Genomic DNA, 16857 nt, shown 5'->3' on the forward strand with positions numbered 1-16857 from the left:
TGGCAGATGGAGTTTAATTCAGATAAATGTGAGGTGCTGCATTTTGGGAAAGCAAATCTTAGCAGGACTTATACACTTAATGGTAAGGTCCTAGGGAGTGTTGCTGAACAAAGAGCCCTTGGAGTGCAGGTTCATAGCTCCTTGAAAGTGGAGTCGCAGGTAGATAGGATAGTGAAGGCGGTGTTTGATATGCTTTCCTTTATTGGTCAGAGTATTGAGTACAGGAGTTGGGAGGTCATGTTGCGGCTGTACAGGACATTGGTTAGGCCACTGTTGGAATATTGCGTGAAATTCTGATCTCCTTCCTATCAAAGATGTTGTGAAACTTAAAAGGATTCAGAAAAGATTTACAAGGGTGTTGCCAGGGTTGGAGGATTTGAGGTATAGGGAGAGGCTGAACAGGCTGGGGCTGTTTTCGCTGGAGAGTCGGAGGCTGAGGGGTGACCTTATAGAGGTTTTCAAAATTATGAGGGGCATGGATAGGGTAAATAGGCAGTCTTTTCCCTGGGGTTGGGAGTCCAGAACTAGAGGGCACAGGTTTAGGGTGAGTGGGGAAAGATATAAAATAGACCTAAGGGTAAACTTTTTCACACACAGGGTGGTACGGGTATGGAATAAGCTTCCCGAGGAAGTGGCGTTGGCGAGTACAATTGCAACATTTAAGAGGTATTTGGATGGGTATATGAAAAGGAAGGGTTTGGAGGGATATGGGCAGGTGGGACTAAATTGGGTTGGGATATCTGGTTGGCATAGATGGGTTGGACCGAAGGGTCTGTTTCCATGCTGTACATCTCTATGACAACTCAAAGTTGTTTTTGTTGCTGTAAAATTTTGTTGTGATATTTTAAATCGATCTGGAAATTCAATTACCTTTTCGAAAGAAAAACAAAGAAATGTGGCTACTGGAAATCTGAAACGGAAACAGAAATTGATTGAGAAGCTTAGCAGGTCTGGCAACACCTGTGGAGGGAAAGCAGAGTTAACATTCTGAACAGTTAAGAGTTCTGCAGAAGGGTCACTGGACCTGAAATATTAACTTAGGTTTCTTTCCACAGATGCTACCAGACCTGCTGAGTTTCACTAGCAATTTCAGTTTTTATACCTTTTAAAAGGTTATTGGTCTCGATGGAGCTCATTACAAATTCTTTATTTCTCACCCAGATCTGGGGTCTCAGATTAAAGTTCAATGGAAGATGACCCCATCAGTGTAGCACACCCTTAATGCAAGACCAGCATGTCATCTTTGATCTTTGTGCCCAAATTATTGGAAGAGATTTTAAACTATCAACTTTCCTAATTGTCCTTTCCAATGAAAAACAGTTTGCATTGGTAAAACAGAAAGTCTCAAATGTCAAAGGGCTGCATAATATCTGCATTTTATGAATCCACATCTTGGTTACACTAAATTCCTTGGATATTGCATCCATAATGACAGTGTATGATTATAACAAATAGATCTAAAGTTACAGAATAAAGTGTATATATCGGAAGGTTTTCTGTACAGCTGAATTGTTTTGCATCACCTGCATCCCATACACAATATTTATTTGAGTCCACAGTTTTTCGGCTTTTATTCACATTTTAACAACTGAGACAAACTTAACATTGTTATAAATGTGATGTGATTTGTGTATACTTTAACATTATTTATTTTGGACTTTTGAACTATTTGCATATGGGTTTTTTTGTGGCTCTGAAGGACTTAATGATTAACTTGTATGTCTGTAGCCTTTGCATTTCTTTGCAAAAAAAAGAATAGCAAGGCATAGCTTTGTTCATAGAATCCCTACTGTGTGGAAACAGGCCATTTGGCCCAACAAGTCCACACTGACCCTTCAAACAGTAACTCAGTCATACCCATTCCCCTACCCTATTACTCTACATTTACCCCTGACCAATGCATCTAACCTACACATCCCTGAACACAAGGGCAATTTAGCCTGGCCAATTCACCTAACCTGCACGTGTTTGGATTGTGGGAGGCAACTGGAGCACCCGGAGGAAACCCACACAGACACAGGGGAGAATGTGTAAATTCCACACAGATAGTCACAAAGGCTGGAATTGAACCCGGGTCTCTGGCACTGTGAGGCAGCAGTGTTAAAAACTGAGCTTCTGTGCTGCCCATGGAAACTAATTATTAGTTATCCTTTATAAATTAATGGGATACAGGCATTACTGTCTGAGCCAGCATTTGTTGCCCATCCCTAATTGCAGGAGGGTAGTCAGGAGTCATCGACATTGTGTGTATTGGTAGTCAGATGAAAACCAGACCGGGTAAGGATGGCAGATTTCCTTCTCATAAGGACCTTACTAAACCTGATGAGTCATTATGCTTACATGGTCATCATTCAGCTAGTTCTTAATTTCATATTTTAACTATATTCAAATTTCACTATCTGCCATGGTAGGATTCAACCCATGTCCGCATAACACAGATTTATGGTTTATGCATTACAGTTCAGTTAAATTACTACAATGCCACCGCCTCCACAAGGTTTACACTGGGAGAGTTTATGAGCAACCAAAGTAAACTAGACTGCGCATCAAGCTTTCAGCTAAAGGGTTCAGGATTTTTTTGGAGTGCTAAAGGAAACACCCATAACTTTAAAAAAACAAGTTTATTGGATGTAGGTTTGCTCGCTGAGCTGGAATGTTCATTTTCAGACGTTTTGTCACCATACTAGGTAACATCTTCAGTAAGCCTCCTGAGAAGCACTGCTGATGATTCCTTCTTTCTATTTATATGTTTGGATTTCCTTGGATTGGTGATGTCATTTCTTGTGGTGATATCATTTCCGTTTCTTTTTCTCAAGGAATGGTAAATGGGGTCCAGGTCAATGTGTTTGTTGATAGAGTTCTGGTTGGAATGCAATGCTTCTAGGAATTCTTGTGCACGTCTCTGTTTGGCTTGTCCTAGGATGGATGTGTTGCCCTAGTTGAAGTGGTGTCCTTCCTTATCTGTATGTAAGGACACTAGTGAGAGAGGGTCATGTCAGTGTGGCTAATTGATGTTCAAGCTTATTTTCAAGTTTAAGTTCAGACAGGTTGACATGGTTTTTAGCTGAAGCTGGATGTGTAGCCTAGTTGCTGCTGAGAAACGGAGAAGATCATTTAGAATTGTTAAAACAGCTTCCCTTGTGTAAAGAGTTTAGTAAATGTTCCAAACCAGAGGTCTTTGGTTAAAACCCAAAAGGATTATTTGAAGCTGAGAAAGTCAAAGCTCAGTTGTATGAGTCTCCGCCTGGAGCTTTATCATATTCTCAAGAGTGAGAGTTGAAGCCACAGTTAAATTAAGTTCAATAAGGGTGATAGAAAAGGGAATTTTCTCTGGTGTGAGTTTTCCAAAGGAGTGCTTTTGAGATTAATGGGATTATGTTTTCACTGCATGTCTCAAAATATTTTAAAATGTTTAAATAGTTTTGACTTATTCCATTTTATCTTCATTTCTTTTGCATGATAAATTAATTTTATTATTAAAACTTAATCTTCAGCATTTCAGTGAAAGACCACTTCATTAAAATAAAAACAAACTATGATATATCAAGTCTAATTTCAAGGGATCTGACTGATTTAGTAATAACAACAGTTGAAATTAAAATAGAAAGTTCATCTGCAATTTCAAAAAAGAACACTCACCTTGTGACTGTCAGGGTTTCCTCTGGGCTCTGGTTCAGCACATGAGTTTTCCAAAGTTGCTCTACTGTATCTCTGTAACATCTTCCAAATCCATAATGCTTTGAAATTCTGATCTGTTGTGCATTCCCTCATATTTCCTCCACTATTGCTGGCTGTGCATTCAATTATCATAGAGTCATAGACCCTTCAGTCCAATCCGTCCATGCTGGCCAGATATCCCAAACCAGATATCTAAACCTCTATAAGGTCACCTCTCCGCCTCCAATGCTCCAAGGAAAACAGCCCCAGCCTGTTCAGCCTCTCCTTATAGCTCAAATCATCCAACCATGGCAACATCCTTGTAAATCTTTTCTGAATCCTTTCAAGTTTCACAACATATTTCCGATAGGAAGGAGACCAGAATAGCATGCAATATTCCAAGAGTGGCCTAACCAATGTCCTGTATAGCCGCAACATGACCTCCCAACTGCTATACTCAATACTCTGACCAATAAAGGAAAGCATACCAAACGCCGCCTTCACTACCCTATCCACCTGCGACTCCACTTTCAAGGAGCTATGAACCTTCAGCAACACTCTCTAGGATCTTACCATTAAGTATATAAGTCCTGCTAAGATTTGCTTTCCCAAAATGCAGCACCTCACATTTATCTGAATTAAACTCCATCTGCCACTTCTCAGCCCATTGGCCCATCTGGTCAAGATCCTGTTGTAATCCAAGGTAACTTTCTTTGCTGTTCACTACACCTCCAATTTTGGTGTCATCTGCAAACTTACTAACTATACCTCTTATGCTTGCATCCAAATCATTCATGTAAATGACAAAACGTAGAGGACCCAGCACTGATCCTTGTGGCACTCCACTGGTCACAGGCCTCCAGTCTGAAAAACAACCTTCCGCCACCATCATCTGTCTTCTACCTATGAGTCAGTTCTGTATCCAAATGGCTAGTTCTCCCTGAATTCCGTGAGATCTAACCTTGCTAATCAGTCTCCCATGGGGAACCTTGTCGAGCGCCTTACTGAAGTCCAAATAGATCACATCTACCGCTCTGCCCTCATCAATCCTCTTTGTTACTTCTTCAAAACACTCAATCAAGTTTAAGAGATATGATTTCCCATGCACAAAGCCATGTTGACTATCCCGAATCAGTCCTTGCCTTTCCAAATATATGTACATCCTGTCCTTCAGGATTCCCTCCAACAACTTGCCCACCACTGACGTCAGGCTCACTGGTCTATAGTTCCCTTGCTTGTCCTTACCCCCCTTCTTAAACAGTGGCACCACGTTTGCCCACCTCCAGTCTTCCAGCACCTCACCTGTGACTATCAGCGATACAAATATCTCAGCAAGACGCCCAGCAATAATTTCTCTGCCTTCCCACAGAGTTCTAGGGTACACCTGATCAGGTCCTGGGGATTTACCCGTTTCAAGACATCCAGCACTTCCTCCTCTTAAGACTATTTTTGCCATCAAAGTAAACTGGAGATAACATATTTGTCTTTCAGTGCAACCAAGGATCTTCCATCCCTGTTACAGATATTTTCTGATCAATCTGTTCAGACATATTATTACACACCTCTGGAGTAGGTGGGACTTGAATCCAGACCTTGGTGCACGACCACTGCACCATAAGAGCCATCCAGCCCAGTCATACATGACTCTAACCATTAATTGGTCACATAGAAAGCAATCTAAATCATTTCTCTACTCCAAGATTGTATTGACTTTCCCAGCTAATTGCAAGGCTGAGCTTTGCTGTGGAGTTACTCTGGGGAATGAGGTAAAAGCTTTCCTAATATGGGATGGATGAATTACAAAGTTGCAATTTTATATCTGTGTTAGTGAAATTTAGGTTGTAAAAATGAGACTAGCCTTGAGATAAGTCGATTGTGTGGTCAAGACATCAGTACAGCTAATCTCAATCCAGCGGGTTCTATTTTCTACAATAATATTTGTCTATAAAACTATTGAATTTGCTAGTATTACTCTTTTGAAAAAAAATCATGGGATGTGGGGTGTAATTGGCAGTGCAGATATTTATTGCCATCCCTAATTGCTCTTGGTGGTAGGATGCCTTTATGAAAAGTTTTGGTCTTTGTGGGGCAGGCCCATGACACATCTGTGGTCCCTTGACTTTTTAGGTGATAGTGCCTTTGGAAGTTTTTGTCAAAAGGCTGCAGATGAACAAAATGGCTTTTAGTATTAGTGGAGTCATGCATGGAACTGTGCACCTGTATTGCTGGTAGCCGCGGAGAGCTGACAGGCACACTGATTCGTACTGGTCTGAACCGGTCACTTTTTCCAGTTTTTCGGGAATTTGCTGCGTCCTGCGATCAAACTGATATCAATAGCCAACTGTAAGCCTGCAGTCCTTTTCCTGTTGTGAATTAATGCGCCTGGATTAATACGTGTGTATCAGGAGAATTTGGGGTGACACCTCCCGTTCGTCCACCCAAAACAAAAAAGTTTGAGCAAAAGCTCCTAAAGTTTTGTGAAAAAGTAAAGGAGAAATGCACACAATTAAAACTCAAACACTATCCACACCGTTTCACTCCGACTAAAATACTCAGGATGGACATGTGGGTTTAAAAAATGCAAACTTATTGTGAGAATCCATATTTTGCCAGTTGTATAGTTACACTTTATTCTAAGCAAGCTGTTACCTCTCGAGTAGGCGGGATTTAAACCATAAGAGCCCAACCCATTAGTTTTTTTGTGTGTTTAACCTAGTTTTCCTAATTGAATAATTTGGAGATGTTACTCCTGCAGCGGGAAGGGATTTGAACCATGCCCCCCCCCTGCACCACAACAGCCCACAGACACAGGGTCCTTTCTGACAGACGCTGGGCTCGGTGAGAGGCTGGGGCGCTCTGTCTGTGTCACTGAATTGCCAGCGTCAACATTTTATCCAGTCCGCGGCTGGCGAGGTAACGAGGCGCTTGTGTCAAATCGCTGTTACGTAACTGAAATGCAATGTGGAAAATGTGAGAAGGGGCGGTGAGGCATCCTGAAATCCGGCGAGGTGTGCCGTGGCTGCATGGGGCGGTCCCTCCGACAGTGTGTCACGACCTTGACGAATCCCGGGGCTGATAAAACAGGCGCTGGGAGACCGAGCCGAGCTAGATCCGCGGATGCAATCACAGGGAAGTGGTCCCCTCTGCTCCCCGAGACATCCCCCTCCGTCCTACCTGGAGACCAGCTTCAACCGCACAATGCTGTTTTGGCACTCACAGCCCGAACATTTCCCCCACCATCAGCAGCAACCGGGAAACAGTTACCTCCGGTAAGTGACTGGTAAGTTCCAAAAATATATAAAACAGCACACACTGACCAAAACAACTGTTTGCTGGGCCAAACCCCCCCGCCCCGAAAATAAATCCCTGCCCAGACAAACGGGAAAGGGTCGCTGATTAGTTTGCACCTTTCACACTGGGCAGAATTTTGTTTCCTGTTTTGATTCGAGGTTAAGTACTTAGTGTGAGAGAAAAATCAATAATGAGTTGAAGTGAATTTGTTATCACCTGTACGGAGGCAATACAGGCAAATCCCATAGTTAAGCAGCATAGATGGTAAATAATAGGTAAACAGTGGCAATACAGGTACAGGTGAAAGTTAAGAGTTTGTGAGTCCATTCAGTATTCTAACAACAGTAGGGTAGAAACTGTTTTGAAACCGTGCAATGACTTGGAGGAGCCGGTGTTGGACTGGGGTGGGCAAAGTTTAAAAATCACACAACACCAGGTTATAGTCTGCCTAATGAAGAAGCGGCGCTCTGAAAACTAGTGCTTCCAAATAAACCTGTTGGTCTATAACCTGGTGTTGTGTGATTTTTAAAAATAAGTAAGATAGTGTTGTGAGGCACTGAGATGTTGCTGGGCTGGAGAGATTCAGAGTGACTAGTTAGAGCAAGGGACTTGGTCAATTTCTGAGGAGCTCAGGCGGGGGAGATGGTGCAGTAAACAGCTAACACTTTTTAATGTGGGGGTGTTAGAAGGAATTTGTGGAAAAACATTTTTCACCCAGGAAGCGGTGGGTACCTGGAACTCACTAACTTTAAGGGCAGTAGAAGTAGGAAGCTTCAAAACATACTTACATGAGTACTGGCAATGCCTTAGCATACAAGGAAGAACAGGCTAAGAACTGGAATATGAAATCATATACATATGTAAAATATATAAACACATATATAGATATTTGATGGTCACTAAGACAATGATGGTTTGAATGGTATTTTTCTGAACTGTAAAAAGCTTGAGGACAGTCTGTGACTCAAGTGCAGGGCTAATGGAACTGGGGCAGGGAAAGTGGGATGGCTAGGATTAGTCCTTGAATGAGCTTTCAGGGAAACGATGGGCTGAACAGACTCTTTGTGCATTCTGGGCGAAAGTGAGGACTGCAGATGCTGGAGATTAGAGTTGAGAGTGTGGTGCTGGAAACGCACAGCATCTGAGGCGCAGGAGAATTGATGTTTTGGGCAAAAAGCCCTTCATCGGGAATGGGAACTTTTTCTGCATTCTGCCATTTATTGATGTCCTTCACCTTTAAAAATGATCACTTCAGTTTTTACTTTGTTTCCAATTGTATTTTCCTTCAACTTTAGGACTTCCCAAGTAAACCATGCGAGCCATTAACAATTTTAAGAATTGAGCAATGTGTATTTTTTGATTATTGAAATATTAAATAAGGGGTTTATGTTGTGTGGAAAAAAACTGGAAATTTGATAAATCATGATTACAGGGAGCAATCCTTTATCTATAAGGTTAGATAATGACGAGTTCAGTTGCAGACAATATATTGTTTATTTATAGGAGCTAGATTGTGCTTCCTCCCAGTGGTAAGGGAATTAGCTTTATCAACAGTGCCTGTTGTGAAGTGGTGCAAAGGTTCTAAGTTGACTGATATTAGATACTGAATAAGAGTTTCTATAAATACAGATTTTCTTCCGTCCTTTTTTCAGGCTAATGAAAATATTTAATTCATTGTTGATATTTTGAGGGGCCAGTGAAAAAGTTTAGACAACTATCAATAAACAGCCCGCCTAAGATCGGCAACCACCCAGGCTATTATTGTTAGGGCCCCAGGAGGTGAGGGTGTGAGGAGAGAAACTGGGAAAGGAAGGTACAGTACACAAACAGGCAAGGTCAGATCTGGGTTCGCACTCAACCTTGTTTGTGGCCCTTTCCCTTTACTATTCCACAATACTGTAATAAACCAGCCTGTGTTTTGGCAATAGCATGTTCAAAACATAGACACCAGGATTGTACCTTGAGTAATTTTGTGTCGCCTTGCCACATGAGTCATATATAGGCTTTGAGTTACAGAGAACAGTTTAAAAAGTTACAGATGATAGAAAGCGTGGAAGTATTGTGAACTGTGAAGAGGGTGGTCTGGCACTTTAGATGTACACAGACTGGGTGCTGGAGTGGACAGACAAGTGGCAGCTGAAATTTAATGCAAGGAAATGGGACGTAATTATTTTAAGTCAGAAGAACATGAAGAGACTAAATGAAATAAAGGACACGACTCTAACTTGGATGCAAGAGCAGAGAAAACTGGGTGTATATGTGCTTAAGTCATTAAAGTTGGCAGGGCAGTTGCAGGTAGTGGCCCTGTATTTATAATGATGGTATGAATGAGTGAGGAAAGAGAACTGAAAGTGTAAAAATAAGGGCTTCATATAAAACATTACAAGATGAATTGTGCATAATATCAGGAGATCCAGAAGTTAGGATTTCAAAAGGAGTCAGGCCAACATTAAGAAAGTCTTAGGCCAATGTAGACAAGAAACATGTTGATCTATGCCATAAATGCAAAACTGTACTTGGCCATGTGGTGCCTTGCTTTTGAATCTGTTGTGCATGAATTATTGCTTTTATGAAAGAATTGGTTTCTGCATCACCTGTCTCTGACTAAAATGACGGACCATAACAAGGTGTCGAAAATCAACAAAACCATAGAATATATTCAGATTATAGGGTGGTCTGTGTGCAATGGCGTATCTAGTTTTGTAGCTTTGGTGTAAATAGATATTATCATTAGAATGAGACTTCAGGAAAATTACCCATTTTGCAACAAGAGGATGGATTTGCCAACCTTTTTCCATTTTGACATGAAATGTGACATCTATCACATTTATGCATGGAACGGAAGCACTTCCCAGGAGCATTATCCTAACAAGATTTGATACAATAGGAGATGTTTGGAAAAAAAAAATCTTTGGTCAATGTGATACACTTTCGGGAGCATTAATAGAAGAAAGCTTGAGAGAGGTGAAGAAGTTTGCGCAAGGAATCATGGAAGTTAACTGAAGGCACAACCACCAAAATTAAGTCAATTAAACTCTGGGTGCACAAAGCCAGAATTGGAGGAGATGCCAGGTAGTGGTTACAGAAAAGTGAAGGCAGGGCTGTAGAGGGATTGAAGACAAGGGGTGAGATGAGTTTTAAAATTGAGGCATTACATGACCAGGACCCAATGTAGATTAGCGAACACCGAGACGATAGGAGAACAAAAGGTGCCACAAACTAGGATGAGATAAATGTAAACAAGATCAAATGTTACAACTTTACCATCAGACTGCATTTTGATTTCTTGTGTCATGATGATAGGGTTTTTCCTGATTGAATTAGGATGGGCCAAATGGTCTTTCTTGCTCACAGTAATCATTGGGTTTCATGCAGATTGTTCTAAGACCGAGGCTCTTATGGGTGGCACTGTGGCTCAGTGGTTAGCACTGCTGCCTCACAGCACCACGGTCCCAGGTTCAATTTCAGCCTTGGGTGACTGTGTCTGTGTGGAGTTTGCACATTGTCCCCGTGTCTGCGCGGATTTCCCCCGGGTGCTTCGGTTTCCTCTCACAGTCCAAAGATGTGCAGGTTAGGTGAATTGGCCATGCTAAATTGCTCATGGTGTTAGGTGCATTAGTCAGGGGGAAATGGGTCTGGGAGGGTTACTCTTCGGAGGGTCGGTGTGGACTGGTTGGGCAGAAGGGCCTGTTTCCATACTGTAGGGAATCTGTCTAATCTAATCAGTCTGCAACATTCTTGTCTTGCCTTTGTCTTTCTGGAATGACAATGAGTGGTATTAATGGATATAGGTCAAAGGTAAGGATATGGAGTTGGGTCATAGATCAACCATGATCTCATTGAACGGTGAAACAAGCTCAAGGGGCTACTCCTGTGATTTAAAAAAAAATTATTATAGAGACATTACTGGGACAATGAGAAGGAGAATCTTATGTTAAGCATCATACTTCGACTCCTTGATTTTGCTACTGCTAATCTCGACAACATATGTTGCAGCATGGAAACATTCTCAGACTGTTTCCTTGGCTGGCTTTATGACATCAGAAAACAAGCCATTTTTAAGTTTCGGGCTGAGGTTGATTAACGTAGTTGGGCAGCAGGTAGAACAGGTTTCTGAAGAGGCAGCTTGATGCTGTGTCTGCTGGGTTAAATTACCATTAGGATACTTTGCAATAAACCAGCAGGAGATTCACAATGTAGTCCATTCTGCAACAATTCACTGTCACTGTAATCTTCTAAACCTAAATTGGATTTTGATAATGACTTCCAAAACTGAAATATTTTAATACTTGGCACTGTAAAAGTATAGGTAAACTATATGACACTCCAACTCTGGCCCATGTCGTACAGGGATGTGTGGGCTAGGTGAATTAGCCACGGGAAAGCAGGATTACAGGGACAGGCAAGGGTTGGGTCTGAGTGGGATATCCTACCGCAGCATTGGGTTTCCCTCACATTAAGAGAGAGATGACTGGTACTGGTTTGACCTCAGGGTCACCATGCCTCAGGCAAGGAGTGAGGTTGAGAAAGAGAGTCCTTCGTGGCAACCTCAGCCAGTGCAGGAATTGAACCCACAGCATTGCAAGCCAGCCACCCAGCCAACTGAACTTTGAGCATTGTACAATGGGAACTGGGGAGAGATCTGCCACGTTCAATAATGTGTTGCCAGTTTGAAGATCTCCCTGGTTGTTCCTTTTATGACCAACAGTAAATGAAGCAAATCTAGTTAATCTAGGATTAAGATGATCAGTAGCTGACAGCCTTCTTAAAATGCCCTGTACTATATCTGGAAAGCCCATTGTGCATGGAGCAGAGGGAAGTTTGCAACTGGCTAGACCTTAAATATAACTTCCAATGCACCGCACTGTGAGCGCAACTGATGAGGCTAAACTGGTTGTCAGTGTAATTCTTGACACACTCAAGATTATCCAGCAAATGTTATCCAAATGTAGACTCACATCTAGTATTAGACATTGTGTTGTGAGTTTATCGATTGTTGGTTGATTGACTGTGTGAGTACCCTGTTTATTGTGAAGATTCAAAGGGTTTTGGTATTTGTTATGAAATGCCTGCCATTGGGAATAGGGCATATCTGGCAAAACATTAGCATTGAAATTCATAAATCCCCAATACAGTAATCCTGAATATGGGCAAACCAATGTAGGATTGTTAATTGAGCTCACAATGTGGAGTATTTATGGCTATAGGAAGCTGCACGTATTCTTATACAGATTGAAATAACATGTGCACAGACTCAACACAGAATAGGTGACAGCCATTCAAAGATTCATTTCTCAGGGCAATGTCCTGACCAACTAGAGTCAACCCCTCTGGTTTGAAATTTAAACATTGACTGTTAATTGCCCGTCTATCATCATTAACCTCTGGAATTTGAATGGTATTGCCTTCAGCAATCTGACACCACTTGCTAACCAATCAGCATTCTGTGCTCGTACAGTAGAAATGTTAGTTTTCCTCTATATTGGTATTCTTGCAATTTGTCCTGATGAGAGCAAGACAAAAGAACTTTGACAAAATATATCTTTGTTTTCAGCAATACAGTAATGCAAAGAGTCCTTATTTTCATCCTGATAAAATCTGCCTTTATCCTTTTGAAACTTCAACCTGAAACCAAGAGTACAGTGAGCTTAGATGGAGCCTTCTGCAGCTGATGAATGCCTGTTGTTCCATTTCAGCGATGTTCTATCACTTCCAGTTTTTAAACACGAGGAATCAAATCTGTCTCCAGGAAATGGTGCTAAAGTACTTCCATTCCAGTACGTGCTCTGTGCAGCCACATCTCCTGCTGTCAAGCTCCATGAAGAAACACTGACTTACCTCAACCAAGGTATCCAAGTTGAGAGTTGCCTTTGTTAATCTTCTCCTCTTCTTCATTCTTTCCAAATCTCACTCTTCAAGTGAGCTCTCTTTCATACATCTTTTTCATAATTTAAACTTGATTCCACCGTGACAACGATTTTTGGTTCTGTCCACAAATTTAGAATGAGAGAGGATCTGATCAGTATCCCCTCTGTTTTCACTCCATTCCTAACCAGGTATCTCCAGAGGATTCACTGGAGTATGTTGAATGTAGTGGGGATGTGTAATTTGTCCATTAAGAACAAAGGATGAATGACTTCCAAGCCCTGTGCTCCCAACACATTCATTAAATATTTTTCTTTGTTAGTTCTCACCATCTGGAACATGTTGCCAAGATTTGCACTGTTTCAGCATAGATTGAGTAAGATGTAGGTGAAATAGGATTGGGAAGCTGTAAATCCTTGCTAGTTTAGTTCCAAAAGATTTTTTTTTAGTTTATGAAATATCCGTATGAAATGCTATTTTACTGCATGCTGCTATTGTATCTGTCACCTGTTTTCTATTGACAGTTTGTAGAGTCATAGAATCCCTATGGTGTGGAAGTAGGCCATTCGGCCCAACAAATCCACACTGACCCTCCAAAGAGTATCCTACCCAGATCCAACCCCTCCCCTATCTCTGTAACCCTGATTTCCCATGGCTAATCCACCTAGCCTACACATCCCTGGACAATATGAGCCATAGTTGAAGTGTTATATAGATTAACATGTATACAGACTTTGGAATAATATTCAGTTTACTGAAAACAGGTCCAAATTAACAAATGTTGAATTTTGATGTTGGCTGGGTTAAAACTGGGTGTTTGAAATAGCACACAGGGATCATTTAAAAGAGTTTAATTTTCAAAATTCTGAGAGCACCACGTTGTGTCCATAATGACATTGTGATTACATAGGGAATATTCAAAGAAAGTGAATTTGCTGAGCTGTAATAGAACCTTTTACTTTCAAGACTCTGGTAACTTGCATTAAAATTATCTCTTTATTCTGTAATTATCGAGGCAGTGTGGTAATATCTACTGATATCGAGAATGGCGAGTAATTTAAAGTTAAATGTCATCCAGGTTACTGCAGGAAGGCCACATGAATAAATCTTGAGCTTTTGGATAACAGTATATCTGTTGGAACATTTGAAAGACTTTTTTTTTAAATTCATGGGGTCTGGGTGTCACTGGCTAGGCCAACATTTATTGCTCATCCACAATTCCGAGAGGATGGTTAAGAGTCAACCACGTGGCTGTGGGTCAGGAGTCACGTGTAGGCCAGACTAGGTAAGGATGGCAGTTTCCTTCCCAAAGGGCATTACTGAACCAGATGGGTTTTTCCTGACAATTGACATTGGATTCATGGTCATCATTAGACTCTTATTTCCAGATTTTTATTGCATTCAAATTCCACTGTCTGCTGCACTGGACTTTGAACTCAGGTCCATAGATTATTACTTGAGTCTCTGGATTAATTGTCGAGCAATAATAGCACTACGCCATCCCCTTCCCCATCTTTCAGTTCTAAAGAAAGGTCACAGGACCTGAAATGTTAACTTTGATATCCTTCCACAGATACTGCTAGACCTGCTGAGTTTCTCCAGCAATTTCTGTTTTTGGTTCAGATTTCCAGCACCCGCAGATCTTTTTAAAAAAATGAAAGAATGTCAGATGCTGGAAATCAGAAACGAAAAACTAAATTGCTGGAAAAGCTCAACAGGTCTGGCAGTCTCTGTGGAGAGAAATTAGAGTTAACGTTTAGTACCAGTGACCTTTCCTCAGAACTGATGGTAGCTAGGAAAAAGTTGGATGGGGTGGGGGAAGGTGTTAAGGAAAAACAATAAGTAGAGTGAGAGCCCAAAGAGAGAGAAGAACTTTGGCTAAATGTATGGATCATCATGGAATAGAGTAGGTTAGATGGGCTTCAGATTGGTCGGTTCAACATTGAGGGCTGAAGGGCTGTACTGCGATGTTATATTCTATGTTCATTTGGACAGACAGATGATCAGCCTGGGAGAATAAATAGCTACTAATGGGGACTATTAGTGGCTGACAGTAGGTTGTGTGTAATAGCAGACCTTCTGGTAACAAGACCTGGTGTGGGGGAAGGTGCCTCAAACTCTAAAATTATTCAACTCGATATTGGGTCCAGAAGACAGTAAGATTCCCAAGCAGGAACTGAGATGCTGTTCTTCCAGCTTGTGCTGAACTGTGGAACAGGGTAGTGCATTGAAGTGGCAGGCAACTGGAAGTTTAGGATTTAGAGTCATAGAGATGTACAGCATGGAAACAGACCCTTCGGTCCAACCCATCCATGCCGACCAGATATCCCAACCCAATCTAGTCCACCTGCCAGCACCTGACCAATAGCTCAGGTTGAGGCTTAGGTTCTAAGTTTTCTTGCTGAGCTGGAAGGGTGTTTCCAGACATTTCGTCACCATGCTAGGTAACAATATCAGTGAGCTTATGGTGAAGCACTGGTGTTCTGTTTTACTTTCTATTTGTGTGTCTTGGTTTGTTAAGGTGAGTGAAATCATTTCCGGTTCTTTTTCTCAGAGGCTGGTAAATGGGGTCCAAATCGATGTGTTTATTGATGGAGTTCTGGTTTTAATGGCAGAGACACGCAAAGGAATTCCTAGAGGCCTGGCTTTCAAACCGGAGCTCCATCAATAAACACATCGATTTGGACCCCATTTAACAATTTCTGAGAAAAAGGAAAGGAAATGATATCCTGGATATTGGTTTGCTCACTGAGCTGAAAGGTTCATTTTCAGACGTTTCGTCACCATAGTAGGTAACATCTTAAATGAGCCTCTGGACGAAGCACTGCTGATGATTCCTGCTTTCTATTTATATGTTTGGGTTTCTTTGGGTTGGTGATGTCATTTCCTGTAGTGATGTCATTTCCTGTAGTGATGTCATTTCCTGTTCTCTTCTCAAGGGGTTGTAAATCGGGACCAAGTCAATGTGTTTGCTGATAGAGTTCCGGTTGGAATGCCATGCTTCTAGGAATTCTTGTCCGTGTCTCTGTTTGGCTTGTCCTAGGATAGATGTGTTGTCCCAGTCGAAGTGGTGTCCTTCCTCATCTGTATGTAAGGATACCAGTGAGAGAGCGTCATGTCGTTTTGTGGCTGGTTGATGTTCATGTATCCTGGTGGCTAGTTTTTTTTGGAAATGATATCGCCCACTTTAACAGCCCTAGACACAGAAAGCAGGACATACCACCAGTGCTTCACCGGAGGCTCATTGATGATGTTTCCTAGTATGGTGACGAAACATCTGAAAACAAACCTCCAGCTCAGCGAGCAAACTTGCAATCTGAGTCTAGAGTCTTTCTTGCAGACGGTATGTAGATGTTTTCTGAAGCAGTCACCCTGTTTGTTTCCCCAAAGTAGAGACACCACATTGTGAGCAGCAAATGTAAGACATTAGATTGAGTGAAGAGCATCAAAGGAACAGGAGAATCGACGATTCGGGCATAAGCCCTTCTTCAGGAATGAGGAGGGTGTGCCAAGCAGGCTAAGATAAAAGGTAGGGAGGAGAGACTTGGGGGAGAGGCGTTGGGAATACGATAGGTGGAAGGAGGTTAAGGTGAGGGTGATAGGCTGGAGAGGGGGTGGGGGCGGAGAGATTGGGAAGAAGATTGCAGGTCAAGAAGGCGGTGCTGAGTCTGAGGGTTGGGACTGAGAAAAGGTGGGGGGAGGGGAATGAGAAAGCTGGAGAAATCTGCATTCATTCCTTGTGGTTGGAGGTTCCTAGGCGGAAGATGAGGCGCTCTTCCTCCCTGCCCCCTGTAAAAATGCCATCCCATATTTCCAATTCCTTCCCAGGAGGACCAATTCCAATACCGAACAACCCAGATGGCCTCCTTCTTCAAAGACCGCACTTTGCCCTCAGATGTGGTTGACGATGCTCTCCACTGCATTTCCTCCACTTGCCGCTCCTCCGCCCTTGAACCCCACCCCTCCAATCGCCACCAGGACAGAACCCCACTGGTTCTCACCTACCACCCCACCAACCTCCAGATACATCGTATCATTCTTCAT

At 42.0% G+C, this 16857-nt stretch overlaps 1 protein-coding gene across 4 annotated transcripts in view; it reads left to right on the plus strand.

Annotated features, from left to right (window-relative positions):
• The first annotated feature begins 6664 nt into the window (after window positions 1–6664).
• The window catches only part of tfcp2l1 (transcription factor CP2-like 1), a 51995-nt gene continuing 41802 nt past the window's right edge, over window positions 6665–16857 (plus strand). For all 4 annotated transcript variants that reach the window (XM_043694202.1, XM_043694205.1, XM_043694201.1 and 1 more), the window contains exons 1-2: window positions 6665–6926; window positions 12645–12796. In XM_043694202.1, the coding sequence (XP_043550137.1) occupies window positions 6775–6926; window positions 12645–12796 (304 nt within the window). In that variant the 5' untranslated portion in view covers window positions 6665–6774. The remainder of the gene's footprint in view (window positions 6927–12644; window positions 12797–16857) is intronic.

Source organism: Chiloscyllium plagiosum, chromosome 7 (assembly GCF_004010195.1).
Source record: "Chiloscyllium plagiosum isolate BGI_BamShark_2017 chromosome 7, ASM401019v2, whole genome shotgun sequence".
Classification (NCBI taxonomy): Eukaryota; Metazoa; Chordata; class Chondrichthyes; order Orectolobiformes; family Hemiscylliidae; genus Chiloscyllium; species Chiloscyllium plagiosum.